Source organism: Phyllostomus hastatus, unplaced genomic scaffold (genome assembly GCF_019186645.2).
Source record: "Phyllostomus hastatus isolate PE091 unplaced genomic scaffold, TTU_PhHast_1.1 phas_contig_1, whole genome shotgun sequence".
In the NCBI taxonomy this organism is placed as follows: Eukaryota; Metazoa; Chordata; class Mammalia; order Chiroptera; family Phyllostomidae; genus Phyllostomus; species Phyllostomus hastatus.
The window spans coordinates 19,018,542-19,033,663 of record NW_025333498.1 but is presented as its reverse complement, the minus strand read 5'-3'; the positions used below and the strand labels follow the sequence as shown (position 1 = coordinate 19,033,663).

General features: G+C 36.8%; 1 protein-coding gene across 5 annotated transcripts in view; it reads left to right on the top strand.

Moving 5' to 3' along the window:
- Positions 1 to 14,842, top strand: part of DYNC1I2 (dynein cytoplasmic 1 intermediate chain 2) — a 53,478-nt gene extending 38,636 nt beyond the window's left edge. For 3 of the 5 annotated variants that reach the window (XM_045827542.1, XM_045827799.1, XM_045827621.1), the window contains 3 exons: positions 10,375 to 10,515; positions 12,307 to 12,432; positions 14,195 to 14,842. In XM_045827542.1, coding sequence (XP_045683498.1) covers positions 10,375 to 10,515; positions 12,307 to 12,432; positions 14,195 to 14,308 — 381 coding nt within the window. In that variant the 3' untranslated portion in view covers positions 14,309 to 14,842. The remainder of the gene's footprint in view (positions 1 to 10,374; positions 10,516 to 12,306; positions 12,433 to 14,194) is intronic. The other 2 variants (XM_045827711.1, XM_045827884.1) reach the window with 1 other exon arrangement.
- Positions 14,843 to 15,122: the final 280 nt, after the last annotated feature.

Genomic DNA, 15,122 nt, shown 5'->3' with positions numbered 1-15,122 from the left:
TTTTTTTGTCTTGGTTTTAATAAGCTTTAGTTATTTGAAAACCCCACTTAGGTTATAAAGTTCTTCCTGATTCTCCAGCAATTCCAGATACATGTGACATGGCCCTGCCTCACTGAGAGTCTCATGGCAAATCCAGCTTGGGAATGTTACTTTCTGTGATAGGCCTTGTAATTTCATTTGACTCTAGTTTATTTTCAAGATTTTATTTATTTTTAGAGACGGGAGGGGAGGGAGAAAGAAAGGGAGAGAAACACTGATGTGAGAGAGAAACATCAATTGGCTGCCTCTCATAAGCAATCCAACCGGGAACTGAACCTGCAACCCAGGCATTTGCCCTGACCAGGAATTGAACTAGCAACCTTTCACTTTGCAGGACGACACCCAACCTGCAGAGCCATACCCAACCAGCAGAGCCATACCCATCAGGGCTGAGCCTATTTTAAAATTAAAAGCCTTGTCTTTGCTGTCTAACTTTTCTGCAGTGTTACATTGTTGCTTGGGAAAGCTATATCCTTGGAATATCAGGTTATATTTGAATTAAGTTAAATTTTAAGCTGTATTTTTCATGTTTCCATTGACCTTTTAAATAACTCACCATGTGACAAAGTTCAGAGACCTTATTTGATTCTTCCAAATTTTTTTTTGATTCTTCAATTTTTTTTGAGAAAACACCTATCGAGATATTTTTTAAGAAATGTTCTTTGCTGTTACAGTGAACTTATATTTGTTAATCAAATACTGGCTTCAGAAAACTGGGATGAACTCACTGTTCACTATTATCCTTTTCTGATGCTTTCTTTCAGTCTAATATCAAGTGAATTAGAAGCCTTCACATCTAAAAGCTTGCCTTTTAAAATCAAGCATTTTCAGTTTGGCATTAGGCAGAAAAATAGTACTTACCTTTAGTCTAATGAAGAAAATGTATAGAAAAGTGTTTAACTCAGTGTCTAGCATATAATAGGCACTTACCAATGTTCAGTTTCTCCTTTTTTCCCTTCATGGGAATCAGATAGCACCTGAATGCAGTGGTCTATTTTCTTTCTTGAATCGTTCTCAAAGTTTTGTTCATGAATATTATATGACGGGAAACCCGCCAAAACTTGGAATTTATCTATTAAAAATGTGTATTTATTCTTACATGTTTAAAATTTCAGTCACCTTCAAAGTACTCTCCATTTGATGCATATTTTTTTCCACTACTCAAAACAATTTTTGAACTCATTGATTTTTATGCCTTTTAGTGGTTCTGCCATTTTTTTTGTTTGTTTGTTTCACCTCTTCCACACTGGCAAAACATTTCCTTTTGAGGACTTTTTTCATCCAGGGAAACAAAAAAAAGTCTCTCAGAGTGAGGTTGGGTGAACAGGGGAAGGTGGGTCACAAGGAACATGCTGTTTTTGGTATGAAACTGCTGAACTTTCAGTGTGGTGTGAGCAGGTGCACTTGTAAATCACCCATCATGATATGGGAAAACACATTGAAAGTCTTCAAAAAAAATTCACTAAAGCTGAATTCAGCCTCTCATAATAACACCAGCTGGCAAACTGATGCAGATGGGTTCCTAGAACACTCACTTAGTGGGGGAAGCTTGTGCTACAAGGGGACCACCCTCCAGAAGATAATTTGTTTTTTGTGGGGTCCCCCCTTGTAGAGTGGAAAAGAGAAAAAAGATTCCCAGAAAGAAATGCATAATCTAGCTAGTAAAACTGAAGCAAGATACAGAACTGGAATGATGAAGCCAACTGTCTTTCTACAGGCTGCTAGTAGCAATGGTCCTTTATATAGACACAGAAGACATCACATCTTTCTTAGGTTTTTGGCTAGCTTCCATTTTTAGTAATTGAAAATAATCTCTTTGTAGATTTATTATTTTTAGTATCTCAGTGCTTCAGTATGCTAGCCTTCTGTTAGCTTTAAATTTGAAGCTTTTATTCTTACATATATTACTAATAGGACTGGAAAATGAAGGATTCATCTCACCTAAACAAGAGCAGAACTTATATCTGTGAAAGCAGACTAATTGATGCTTGCTTTTGTGTTACTACATGGTTGATTGGTAGTTGATATTTTTTGTTCTTATATTTTGCTTTATTACAACATAAATCTATCTCTGAATGACAGGCAGGCATATCTGTTTCTGGGCTAGGTATTGCTTCCTTCTGTAAGCCTCATAAGGAAGACTCTTTATTCATTCAACGGTTACATATAACTCTCCCCTGCTCCCCTCATGTATGTAACTTTCAAATGTTAGTGGCCAAAGGACTGGCCAATGTAGGTTTTTATACATGCCCAAGGACCCTCTAAAGCTTTATCAGAAGAATTACTTTTTATTCTAACTGTTCTGTACACACACAGTTCTGCATGAAGGCTGGAACAGCAACAATCTGCTGAATAAAATTTTTTTATTTGCCAATATGCAGCTCCCAATGGCATTGTTTTGTTGTTGTTGTTGTTGTTGTTTTAAGATTTTATTTATTTAATTTTATAGAGAGGGGAAGCCAAGAAGAAAGAGAGGGAGAGAAACCTTGATGTGAGAGAGAAACATCAGTTGGTTGCCTCTCCTACATACCCTGAATGGGGCATATGTACCACGAACGGGGACCAAACCTGCAACCCAGGCATGTGCCCTGACGGGGAATCAAACCCGTGACCTTTCGTTTTGCAGGATGATGTCCAGCCAACTGATCCACACTAGTCAGGGCCTGAGTGTCATTGTTGTGATTTTAGATTTATACTTTAAGGCTAGTTGTGTTGCTGGTGTTGATTTCTGCCCTGCCCAACGACCTGATGGAGCCTATGTGCTCTCTAACACAATGGTAATGAGTAATGGGCAGGTAAAGTTTTTACATCTTCCTTTTAAAAACATCATTTCAATTTTATTTTAAGCTTTTTAAACCAGTATCTTTTCATTTATGAATTTAACAGACTTTTTAAATGTTTTTCTTCTTTATCTCTATTTTTAAGTGTTTTTGGACCCTGGGAATTGAGTCCCCATAAACTGGAAGGATGAATCATTAGATATTGCTGTATCTTTGTGTCCTTTTAAAGATCGGGCCCTGTCCCTGTAGCAAAACAAGAGACCTTCTTTTCCTCCCTTTCTGTAAGTCCTGTAAAAAGTCCCTAGAAACATCAATTTGGCACTGCCTCAAATTTAAAGTAATCTACTTTTGTAGTCAGTTTCTAAATTTTGCCTAGTTAGGAATTTACAATGCAGTGAGAGCTGGATCATCACATTGTTTTCAGTACTCATTTGAGCTTAGTGATTTTTACTAAAGCACATAAAGATAGGTGATTTTCACATTTTGGTGAGGTTAAACCAACCAAGACATTGCTTCTAATATATTTGGGGGATTCAGTTACCTTTTCAAAATACCAAATTTGAAAAATTACAACAAAAAGCACTTCTGCAGGCTTGAGAAATGGTAGGAAGAATATATGAAGAGTAAAAGTTTCTTGAAGGTACTCTGAGGATTCCATAAGAACTTGACCTGGTAAATTGAGAGGTAGACTTGGTAAGCTAGCTTCATGTTCTATTACATTTAACCGTACTTGTTACAAATTACTCTTAAAATATAAGGTTTGTTTGGGGGACAAACTATTTTAACGTATACATGGTATATTCTAGTCTCAGAACAACGCCTCTCAGAACCATGTTTACCATAAAGTGACAAAATTGAGATTGTTAATGTAATTTCTTAGAATTGGTAGTTTTCAGACTTTTGTAATCCATATGCACCCTAAAATTTTTTACAGTCTCTGATGTCTTAAAGCCCCTTCCTATTTTAACAGTGTACCTATTTAACTCTCAGAGAATACAGCCACTGAAACAGGGTCAAGATTTTAATAACTCTTGGAATAGCAACTATGCACATGTTAGACAAGTTAAAATGAAAAAATGTTTTGAGATTGGGGTGTTTCTTGGGGAAGCTTACTGACCATTAGATCCAGGAGCAGCATTTACCATAGTAAGTTGCTGCTGACCAGTGTCCAGCCTGTCCTTCACATATTTAGAAACTCAGTTCTGTCAGTCACTAGAGTTGATTAGCTAGGGAGTGCTGACTGGAACTAACAGGCTCCTGAGACACTGATACATTGGAGAAGGTCAATTTCTTAATTTACAATGAGGAGTAACTGCCAAAATGCCCAGATACTCATGCTGGCCTCACCAGCTCATTGTTTCCCTGTAGACAACCCACATGGGAAGCCAAATTATAATCAGAAGATTGCTTAGTGAGCAAGGAATTGGAACAAAAGAAGTCGTCTAATATGAATGTTTAATGGCATCAAGCAAAGATTGCCTGATTCATTCATCTTTACATAGAGATAGCCCTGCCATGGGTGGTAATTCTCAGAGTACATTGACTGAGACTCTCTCCCTCTTGGCAGTGCTTGCATTGGGAACTGTCTGTTTTTCTTGTAAGACTCTGCTTCTTTGTATTTCCATTGTTTTTAATAGACACATTTCTTCTCAAAAAGGTAGTATCATCAGTCAGGTTATAAAGGAGGGATTTCGGATGTTGGAGTCATTTCTTTTTAAAGAGGATCTGTTTATTTCTGTTCTGGTCCAAGTGAGGACTTATTTCCTGGTTCCCTTGAGGGCACCTCACTTTTATGTGCATGTACTTGCAATAGGGACTCTGGTTATTAAATTAGATCTACCCAGTTACTCCAGAAAAATATAGAACTACTGTATTCATTTCCTAGGGATGCCAGAACAAATTATCACAAACTAGGTGGCTTTAAACAAGAGAAATTTATTCTCTTAGTTCTGGAAACTGGAAGTCCCAAATCAAAGTGTTGGCAAGGTTGGTTACTTCCGGAGGCTCTGAGGGAGAATCTGTGCCTCGGTTCCCAGCCTTGGGTGGTTGCCCAAAGTCCTGATTCTACCAGTGTGTAATTTACCAGCAGCACATGAAAGTTCCCTTTGCTCTGCATCCTTGTTGGCACTTGGTATTTTCTGCCTTTTTTTTTTTCCAACTTAATCATTCCCATGAGTGTGGTCACATTATATTGTGCTTTTAATTTGCAATACCTTGAGACTAATGAGTTTAAGCACCTTTCCATTTGTTTATTGGCCATTTTGTGAGGTGCCTGTTCAAGTCTTTTGCCCATTTTTCTATTGATAATCTCTTTTTTAGACTATGTAAACCAGTACATATTCTCAGAGTTAAGCATGTGAACATGATTGTGTATAACTTCCGTTTTAAGTCTGATGTCTCTGGACCATAAAACTGCCTGAAAATGGGGTGTTCTTAAAGCAGTATACAATCACCTGAGGAGTGATAGACTCTTACTGTGGGGGTTCTTAACTGTTGACATGCATCAGAATCACTAGTGAAGTAACAACAAAAACACTGATGAAGTGCATTGAGGGGGGAGGCCCTGCATCTGGATTTTTAAAAAGCACTACAGATGATTATGATGCCCACTACCTCAGAGTGAAACTTCATTTGGATTGTTGCTAAGGAGAATGATAAGAAAATAATGATCTTAAGAGGGGAAAAAATCTCTTAGTTTCTGTTCTTAGGTTAAGTTTTGTTAAAAATGCATTTTCTTAATTGCAAACAAATGCAAATTTTTGGATATTAAAGTAATCATGCTGGTTCCGACTGGTGTGGCCGAGTTGGTTGAGTGTTGTCCCGGAAAACGAAGGGTTGCCTGCTCGATTCCCAGTCAGGGCACATGTCTGGGTTGGGGGTTCAGTCCTGGTGAGGGCTTGTAAAAGAGGCAGCCAATCAATGTTCCTCTCTCGCATTGATGTTTCTCTCCCATTCTTTCTCCCTCACTTGCCATCTTTCTAAAAATAACTATACAAAATCTTTTTTAAAAAAAGATAGTCATGCTATTAACATTTATTGTGATATTTGAAAATTTCCAACTTATATTTTTAAACTTCTTTTTTTATCTATTTTCCAACTGAATTTTAAAAAATTGTTGTTCAAGTACAGTTTTCTGCCTTTTACCCCATCCCAGCCCACCCCCACCCTGCCCTCTTCCTTCCCTCCCATTTCCATACCCCCCCTTGTTATTGTTCATGTGTCCTTTTTACCTATTCCTGCAAACCCTTCCCTTTCCCCTGAAATTCCCTATCCTCTCCCCTCTGGTCACTGTCAGCCTGTTCTCAATTTCAGTGTCTTTGGTTATATTTTCCTTGTTTGTTTGTTTTGTTGATTAGGTTCCTGTTAAAGGTGAGATCATATGGTATTTGTCTTTCATCGCCTGGCTTATTTCACTTAGCATAATGCTTTCCAGTTCCATCCATGCTGTCACAAAGGGTAGGAGTTCCTTCTTTCTTTCTGCTGCATAGAATACCATTGTGTAAATGTTTAGCTTCTTATTATGGAAAATACCAAGTAGATATAAAAGCGGAGAGAAGAGTATAACTATTATGTTTGAAGCAGGATCCAAATGAGGTCTATATATTTGCAGTTGACATACCCTTTGAGTCCCTCTCTTAAAATAGGGTTTCCTTTCCTCTCTTCCCTTCTTGCTCTTTCTTTGTTGTTGAAGAAGAAACCAGATTGGTCGTCTTATTAGAGTTTCTCACAGTCTGGATTTGCATTCTTATGTTATTGTTCATTTTGTTGTGTATACTTACAGATTCTTAATACTTCCAAAGAAAGAAGCTTACCCTCAAGAAGCACTTGGTATCTATCCTCCAGGCCATCTATCAATGTCTCTTCAGTATCTTTGGTCATCTGAAGGTCATCCTATGGTTATTTTTCATGGGTGCATTTTTCCCATATTCACAAGTGTCTGTCTGGTCATGAAGGTCAATTTGGCTCTATATAAAATCCATGATTTACATTTTTCTTCAGTTATAATGAATATGTTATTCTATTGTCTTCTGACAAAAACCATTGTTGTCAAAAGTCTGGTGAAAATCTGATTTTATTTTTCCTTACTTGTGACTTGGTCTTAAAAAACCTGCGTGATCAAATGATTTTTTTCTTTTTCTTTAAAGGGTCGATTGTCCAAGATACACAGGATATTCTTTAATATGTAGTTTCAAGCTATCTTTTATTTTAGGCCAACTCTCTTGAATTTTTATTTTTTAAAATTGTGTTGTAGTGCTTTGGCTCTCTTCTTCAGGGGCTGCCATTATAGTATATCTTTGCTAATCTTTGTCTATCATTTATCTCTTTTTAAATTTTCAATAAAGATTATATGTATTTATTTTTAGACAGAGGGGAAGAAGGGAGAAAGAGAGGAAGAGAAGCATCAATGTGTGGTTACACTCATGTGCCCCCTACTATGGACCTGGCCTGCAATCCAAGGCATGTGTCCTGAGTGGGAATTGAACTGGTGACCCTTTGGTTCACAGGCCAGCACTCAGTCCACTGAGCCACACCAGCCAGGCCTATCTCCTTTTTTTTTAATAACAGTGTTAATGAGATAATTCATATACCATAAAAATTTAACTTTCTAAAGTGTACAAGTCAATGGTTCTTAGAATATTCACAGAGATGTACACTAATTGTAGAACATTTTCAAATTTCAGAAAGAAACCCTGTACCCATTTGTATTCATTCCTTGTTTCCACTGCCCTAGCTCTTAAAACCACCAATCCACTTTCTATTTCTTAGGAACTTATTATTATGCACATTTCATAGAATCATACCATATGTGACTGGCTTCTTTCACTTTGTATAATGTTTTCAAGGTTGTAGCCCATGTCTGTACTTTATTCCTTCTAAGGCTGAATGCTATCCCATTGTATGGATATAGCACTTTTTGTGTTCATGAGTTGATGAACATTGGGTTGTTTCCACTTTTGGGTTATTATACATAATGTTACTTACAAGGCTTTATGTGTATATATATTTTCATTTCTCTTGGGTATATACCTAGGAGAATTGTTGGGTAATATGTCAACTCTAATTAGCATTTTGAGGAACTGTTTTTCAAAGCAGCTACACAAATTAACATTCCTCTCAGCACTCTGTGAGGGTTCCAATTTCTCACAACCTCACCACCAGCACTTACGATTACCTGTCCTTTAGAGCCATCCTAGAGGTATGAAATGATATCTCATTGTGGTTTTGATTTTTAGTACCCTGATGTATAATGATATTGAGCATATTTTCAAGTACTTAGTTGCTGTTTGTAGATTTTCTTTAGATGAATCTATTCAAATCCTTTGCCCAATTTTTAATTGGGTTATTTGCCTTTTGTTAATGAGTTATACGAGTTTTAGATACAAGTCACTTATCAGATACATGATTTTCAAATATATTCTCTCATTGTATAAATTACCTTTTCACTTTCTAGAGGGTATTATTTGAAGCACAAGAGTATTTAGGGGTTTTTTGGTTGTTGTTGTTTTTGGGTTTTTTTAAAAATTACTTTATTATTGTTCAATTATACTTGTCTGCATCTACCTCCCACTACTCCTCTCCACCCCTGTCATCCCCACTTCCTTCCCCTGCTTTCACCCTTCCTTGGTTTTGTCCATGTGTCCTTTATAGTTGTTCCTGAAAACTCCCCGTTTCTCCCCATTATCCCCTCTGGTTACTGTCCGATTGTTCTTAATTTCAGTGTCTCTGGTTATATTGTGCTTGCTTGTTTGTTTTGTTGATTAGGTTCCAGTTAAAGGTGAGATCATATGGTATTTGCCTTTCACTGCCTGGCTTATTTCACTTAGCATAATGCTCTCCAGTTCCATCCATGCCGCCAAAGGAGGAGGGTAGGAGCTCCTCCTTTCTTTCTGCTGCGTAGTATTCCATTGTGTAAATGTACCATGGTTTTTTGATCCACTCATTTACTGATGGGCACTTAGGTTGTTTCCAGGACTTGGCTATTGTAAATTGTGTTGCTATTACATTGGGGTGCATTGGTTCTTTTGGATTGGTATTTCAGGATTCTTAGGATATAATCCCAGCAGTAGAATTGTCAGGTCAAAAGGCAGTTCCATATTTAGTTTTTTGAGGAAATTCCATACTGTTTTCCACAGTGGCTTCACCAGTCTGCATTCCCACCAACAGTGCACAGGGTTCCCTTTTCCCCATAGCCTCTCCAACACTTGTTGTTTGTTAAGAGTATTTAGTTTTGATGTAGCCCAATTTATCTACTTTTTCTTTTGTCGCTTGTGCTTCTGGCTTCCCATCTAAGAAACTATTGCAGAACCCAAGGTCGCAATGATTTACTCCTGTGCTTTCTCTTAAGAGTTTTATAATTTTACCTCTTATAATTAGATCTATGGTATATTTTAAGGTAATTTCTATGTGAGGAGGGAGGGCGTCCAACTTCATTCTTTTGCATGTGCATATTCAGTTGTCCCAGCATCATTTGTTGAACAGACTTTTGCCATTTAATTGTCATGACACCCTTATTGAAGATCTGTCATGATAACCCTGTGCAGGATTTGACTAAGGTACTCTTTTGTTCCCTATTGTCTGCTAGTAAAATGAGTTTTCCTTTACTTCTAGGAGTAGGGAATGGGCAAAGATAGATTTTCTAGTTGCATTGTCCAGGTAAAAGCTCAGTCTTCTGTTGTTTTTTTTGTTTGTTTGTTTTGTTTTGTTTTGCAAAGTGGATATATGTCTTTATCTATCTGAGATAATGCCTTTTTTGTTCCTCTTCACCACGTGTATCTGAACCTTCTATTTCCTTTGTCCTTGTTGTGCTGTATTCTACAACTTGGATTCTGCTCCTAGTAGTTTTTCTTTGGTGAGACTTTGTCTTGAAAGAACAATTTGATTTGTTAATTTTGAGAGTTATAGGACTCAAGCTGCACCATTAGACCTTACTTAGCACATGGAGTCTGTTTGCATTTGTTTATAAGTGGAATTGTGCCAAACTCCCTCACAGTTTCTGCTGCTCCTCTCAGACTGGCTCCCGTGCTGTCCACTGAGCATCTGCTGTTGACTATGAGGGGCTCTTCATAGTCAACATAGTCTGGTCTCTTCTCCAGCTTTCAGAAGCTCTCAGGCCTTCCCACAGGTCTCCCCTCACAGGTGCTCTAACTCTGTAGGTCTTACACTTGCTTACATTTGGAGCTTTGTCTCCTGATTTTGGTGTAGAAGTTGTCTATGAATCCTTGGTTTTGTTATGCTTTGTCCGGGTTTATGAAGATATTTAGAGGAAATTCAAAGACTGCAGTGCCATTACTATCTCATCTTTCCAGAATCCTCTCACTGACATGTGTTTTTAAAGCATCTTCTATTCCTTTTTTTAAAACAGTATGGTGTCTGTAAGTTAGAAAGAAAATGGAATCCAGTAGTTGATTGTTAGTTCCATAATTCCAGATAATTTATAGTGGAACAAATTATAGGAACTTTTTTCTAAGCTGAGTTAAAGATCATAAAATGCTATTGTAGCTGTTGAATGTATGTCATATTTTGACTGTGCTAAGAATCAACTTTTCCCTTTCAGAATAACAAGCCTTTATACTCATTTGAAGATAATTCAGATTATGTTTATGATGTGATGTGGTCACCCACCCACCCAGCCCTCTTTGCCTGTGTGGACGGCATGGGGAGGCTGGATTTGTGGAATCTCAATAATGACACAGAGGTAAGCAGGAAAGTCACAAGAATTGCACTGAAAAATAGAAAATTGGAGACTTATTGAATAATTTGTGAAAATCTTTTCATCCCAAGGAATGTAAAAGGGCTCTGTGAGTGTATCATCATCAAAGAAACCAAATAAGCTTTGTACCCTAAATAATAAACAGCATGCTGTGCAGAACTGAAGGGAGGAATAATGTGGTGAAGAGCACTGAGGCGTTTCCTTTTACTTCTGAAAAGCACCACGGTGTCTCTCATGTCCTGGCAAAGTCTCATTCATAAGGCGACGGGAAAATTTTTTTATTCGTAGACCAGAAAGCAGAGAGTTTCAGACTCTTAAAGTATGTTAACCTTAATTGTGACTTTCTCAATTCTCCATTAGCCTTGATAGAATTGTATATCTATTACACATTAGTCTTAGCCTGACTTATTTGAATGAAGAAAGGATGTATTTTGAGGACTTGTTCCATGAAGGAGTGAAAACATTGTTACTGTTAACATAATATGAATGTAGAAACCATCAAGTTTCCTAATTGCTATACCAAAATCACTTGTTGGCAATGAAATTTAACTGCAGCTAGTATTTATTTTTATCCATATGTATTTTTACCAGCTTAGAGAGGCTTAAAGATATTCTTAGAATTCTCTATTGCTTCATGGTGGTAAGAAGTGATGTTAGCAGTTCTATCAGTAAGGGTTGAGGAGAAAGCCTCCTGGTTCCTTTCCCACATCCTACTCTTTCCCACATCCTCCTCTTTCCCACACCTCTTTATATTTGTGTCCAAATCCCTTGAAGTAAAATAGTTGGTTATAGATGGCAAGGGAGTTATATATCAGAAATGTAAAAAAAATAACACTATGTTAACTACTAGTTTAGTGCTTTGAGGAGCATTCACACACCGCTAGGAAAAGATACTATATCCTAGCTAGATGATTGGACTTGATTACACATCGCTGGTTGTTACAGTGGTACCAATTCTGTTTTCTTAGTTTGGGTTTTGGTATTAAAGATTTGTGACTACAAATTATAATTTAATCAATTATAATTTTTCTGTGTAACAGTTTTAACATTCTGCGGGGTTAAATTTGTCATTTGGGGATGACTGGTGTCAATTAGATGGATTATTTTTAGTCATTATATTTAGTCATTTAAAAAATGTCATTGTGCTCTGATCTGAGTCAAACATTGAATGTTTGCTTTGCATGTGGCAAGCCAAACTGTTTTCCTTTAGCACAGGAGAGATACAGTCAGATTGCGGGGGGCTGTTGCCGCTGCATCTGGGCCATCATTCTCCCTGCCCCGGACAGGTCATGCTCACCAGGGGCTTTGGGGAAACCCATCCTGTACGTTCAGTGTGAACTCTTTCCAGGAACTGTGGATCAGATCACAGGTTCCAGCTGACTGAGATACAAGCTACAAAAGTAATTCCTGTTCTCCAAAATTGAACCATAATCTGTTTATGAGGGCTTTTAGAATTTTTTCAAACAGCTTGACTTCTTAAAGAAGTTAAAACAACAAAGAACGCTTTATTAAAGAGATCTTTCTAAAGCTTGTATCCAGTCATGTGAGAATTTCTTACATAAGCAGTTATTTTCCCAAACAATTTTTGAAAATTGACTATAATATCGTTCATAATATATCACTGAACAGGAAGAAGGTTGGAAAAATTCTTTATCTATTTTCATCTTTCTCTTTAAAAATGTAGCCAGATTGAAAAAAAGAAGAATTACTGTTTTACATGTTTATGGAAATCTTGATGAAACTTCTAACACTGCGCTGCATTTTAAATGATTTTAGGTGCCAACTGCCAGCATTTCTGTGGAGGGTAATCCTGCTCTTAATCGTGTAAGATGGACCCATTCTGGAAGAGAGATTGCCGTGGGTGATTCTGAAGGACAGATTGTTATATATGATGTGGGAGAGGTATGGAGCTCACTGCCTATAATTTTGATACATCTATTTAGCTTTCACAATGTAGTATTAACCCTATCTTTGGGGCTAAAACTTGTCTTTGAGGTTCATGAATTGTATAAACTATATGGTTGTAAAGATAATACTGTTCACCATAGGAATGATGCTTGAGATTAATTTTCTTTCTAAACTGGATGTCCTGTGTCCCCATACAACAGATTGTCAGGGTAATATTGTATGTTGGAAATACCTTGTTTCTTGAAGTATGCATTGCTGGAGGCTAGAAATTCTTTAAGCAAAATAAGAAATTTGGAGTTATAATGGACTTTGGAGCTTCACAGAATTGACATTGAGATAAGATTTTATTTTTCTATATTCATAGATTTGTTTGGGCCATGCAGTAGAAATCAAAAGTAATAGTTTTTGAGAGTTATCTGATGACATTGTGAAATGTGAATCTTGTCTCTTGAGGTTGTTGCAAAACCATATCATTGAATCCAGCAGGATGAGCTGCAGTTCTCTCATGAGTGCTTAGGTGGGCTGTACACAATGCCCAGGAGTGATTACCTTTTTTTCAGTCCTGGCTAGTACCTTTTTTATTATATCTTATGATTCCCATCTCTCTGGACACTCTGAGGCCTCTAAGCAGTTGGATCTGGAGAGAGGTAGATTGAATTATTTAGAGCAGCCAATTGAACTATCTGCACAGATGGCATTGCTGTATCTGCACTATCCAATATGGTAGTTTGTATCCACATATGGCTGTTAAACACTTAAAATGTGGCTAGTACAACAGAAGAACTCAATTTTAAATTTTATTTAAAGTAAATTAAATGTAAATAGTCACATGTGGCTGGTAGCTACCATATTGGATATCACTGTCCAACTTAATCTGATCTTTTTTAGGAGCAAGCATATTCATTTGCCACAGTGAATGGTTTGTGCCCTAATATACCATGTAACATTCCTCCAATATTATTATAACAATTATCAAAGATTTTTGGCCCTGGCTGGTGTAGCTCAGTGGATTGAGCATGGGCCTGTGAACCAAAGGGTCACTGGTTCAATTCCCAGTCAGGGCACATGCCTGGGTTGCAGGCCAGGTCCCTAGTAGGGGGCATGCAAGAGCAACCACACATTAATGTTTCTTTCCCTCTCTTCCTCCCTTCCTTCCCCATTTTCTAAAAAAAAAATAAATGAATAAATAAAATCTTTATACTAAAAAAAATTTTTTGGTCATTGGACTTCCTTAGGGAGGCAAAAGCATCACAGACCTCTTTTTCCATGTTGCCCTTAGTTAATCACTAAAGTGGGAAGAGGTAAGCCTACCTTCTGATGCAGGAATTAAGATATCAAGAGAGGTTATCTTATGCTCCAAACAAAAATAAATACTTTTAAGAAACCAGCTTTTTGAACCATGCTTGAAAAACTATTTCATACTAGGAATGGTGCAAGAAATAAAAATTAAGATCTTCCTCCCCACCAGCAAAATTCATGAGATAGTGGATAGGAGTTACAGTTACAGAGCATCGTTGTTACTTTCTCACACTGTAAAGATGACAATAATAAAATCACTTCTAAGGCTGTCAAATCACACTCCACAAACACTATCTTTTGTTTCAAAATATTGTATATCATGTCATAGTCCCTGTAATTAGGGAAAGGCCATTAGGGTCAATTATTGCTTTTTAATGGAAAAATTATTTGAGCAATAATAGTGAGTAAATTGATCTTTTATTTCAGAATACATAAAACATTGTCTTTCTTTTAACAGCAGATTGCTGTCCCCCGAAATGATGAATGGGCACGGTTTGGCCGAACACTTGCAGAAATTAATGCTAACCGGGCTGATGCAGAAGAGGAAGCCGCTACCCGAATACCTGCTTAGCTCCTGAAGAGACGATAGGTAGCCCTAGTGGATTTGGAGAAGACTCTGCATAGATCCCGAGACTATTTGCATGCTTCTGTCTAAATGATAATTAAAAGGAAATTTTGTGGATTAAACCATGGATTTAATGTAGCAAACAAATCTTACTATGTCCCTTTTTATATATAACATGCATCTTGTTTTGGATTTGTGTCATTTTTAATACAGCTGATTGACTTTGCTGAATGCAGCTTTTTTCAAATTCTTATACACAGGTGTATATTTGGGGTTTTTCTTCTGAATTCTTTTCAACTTATAACACTATACAGTTATTTCTAAAGCACAGATTAAATAAGTTCTTGATATTTTTAAATAATCATAATTCCCTGTTATACTGATAATGTTCTCACTAACCATAATATGTAGGAACATTTGTTTATTTTAGCTATAGCCTGCATACATCTATCCAAGTTACATTCTAATGTCCTTTTTCTTCTTTATAATTCATGTGATAGCTGTCTATAAATAAAAACAAATATGGTTTAACTTTTCAAATTTTCTTAAAGTGTCTTTTTTTTTCGTATCTTTCTTTAAGTTCCTATTGTAAGTAGCCACCTCAAATGTCAGTGCTTTTTGTCTTAAATATACCATACAGTATACTGTAGATTTCCCAATTTATTGTGAACTGATGTTTAGATAATGTCAATGAAAAAAATTTCTCCTGTGTTAACATTTGCTTTACTCCCTTATTTTCTGTCCATTTAAAATATATGTAGTTTAAAGAATAAACAGAAAGTTGCCTATTATTTTCACTGATTGAGATTACTATGTATAT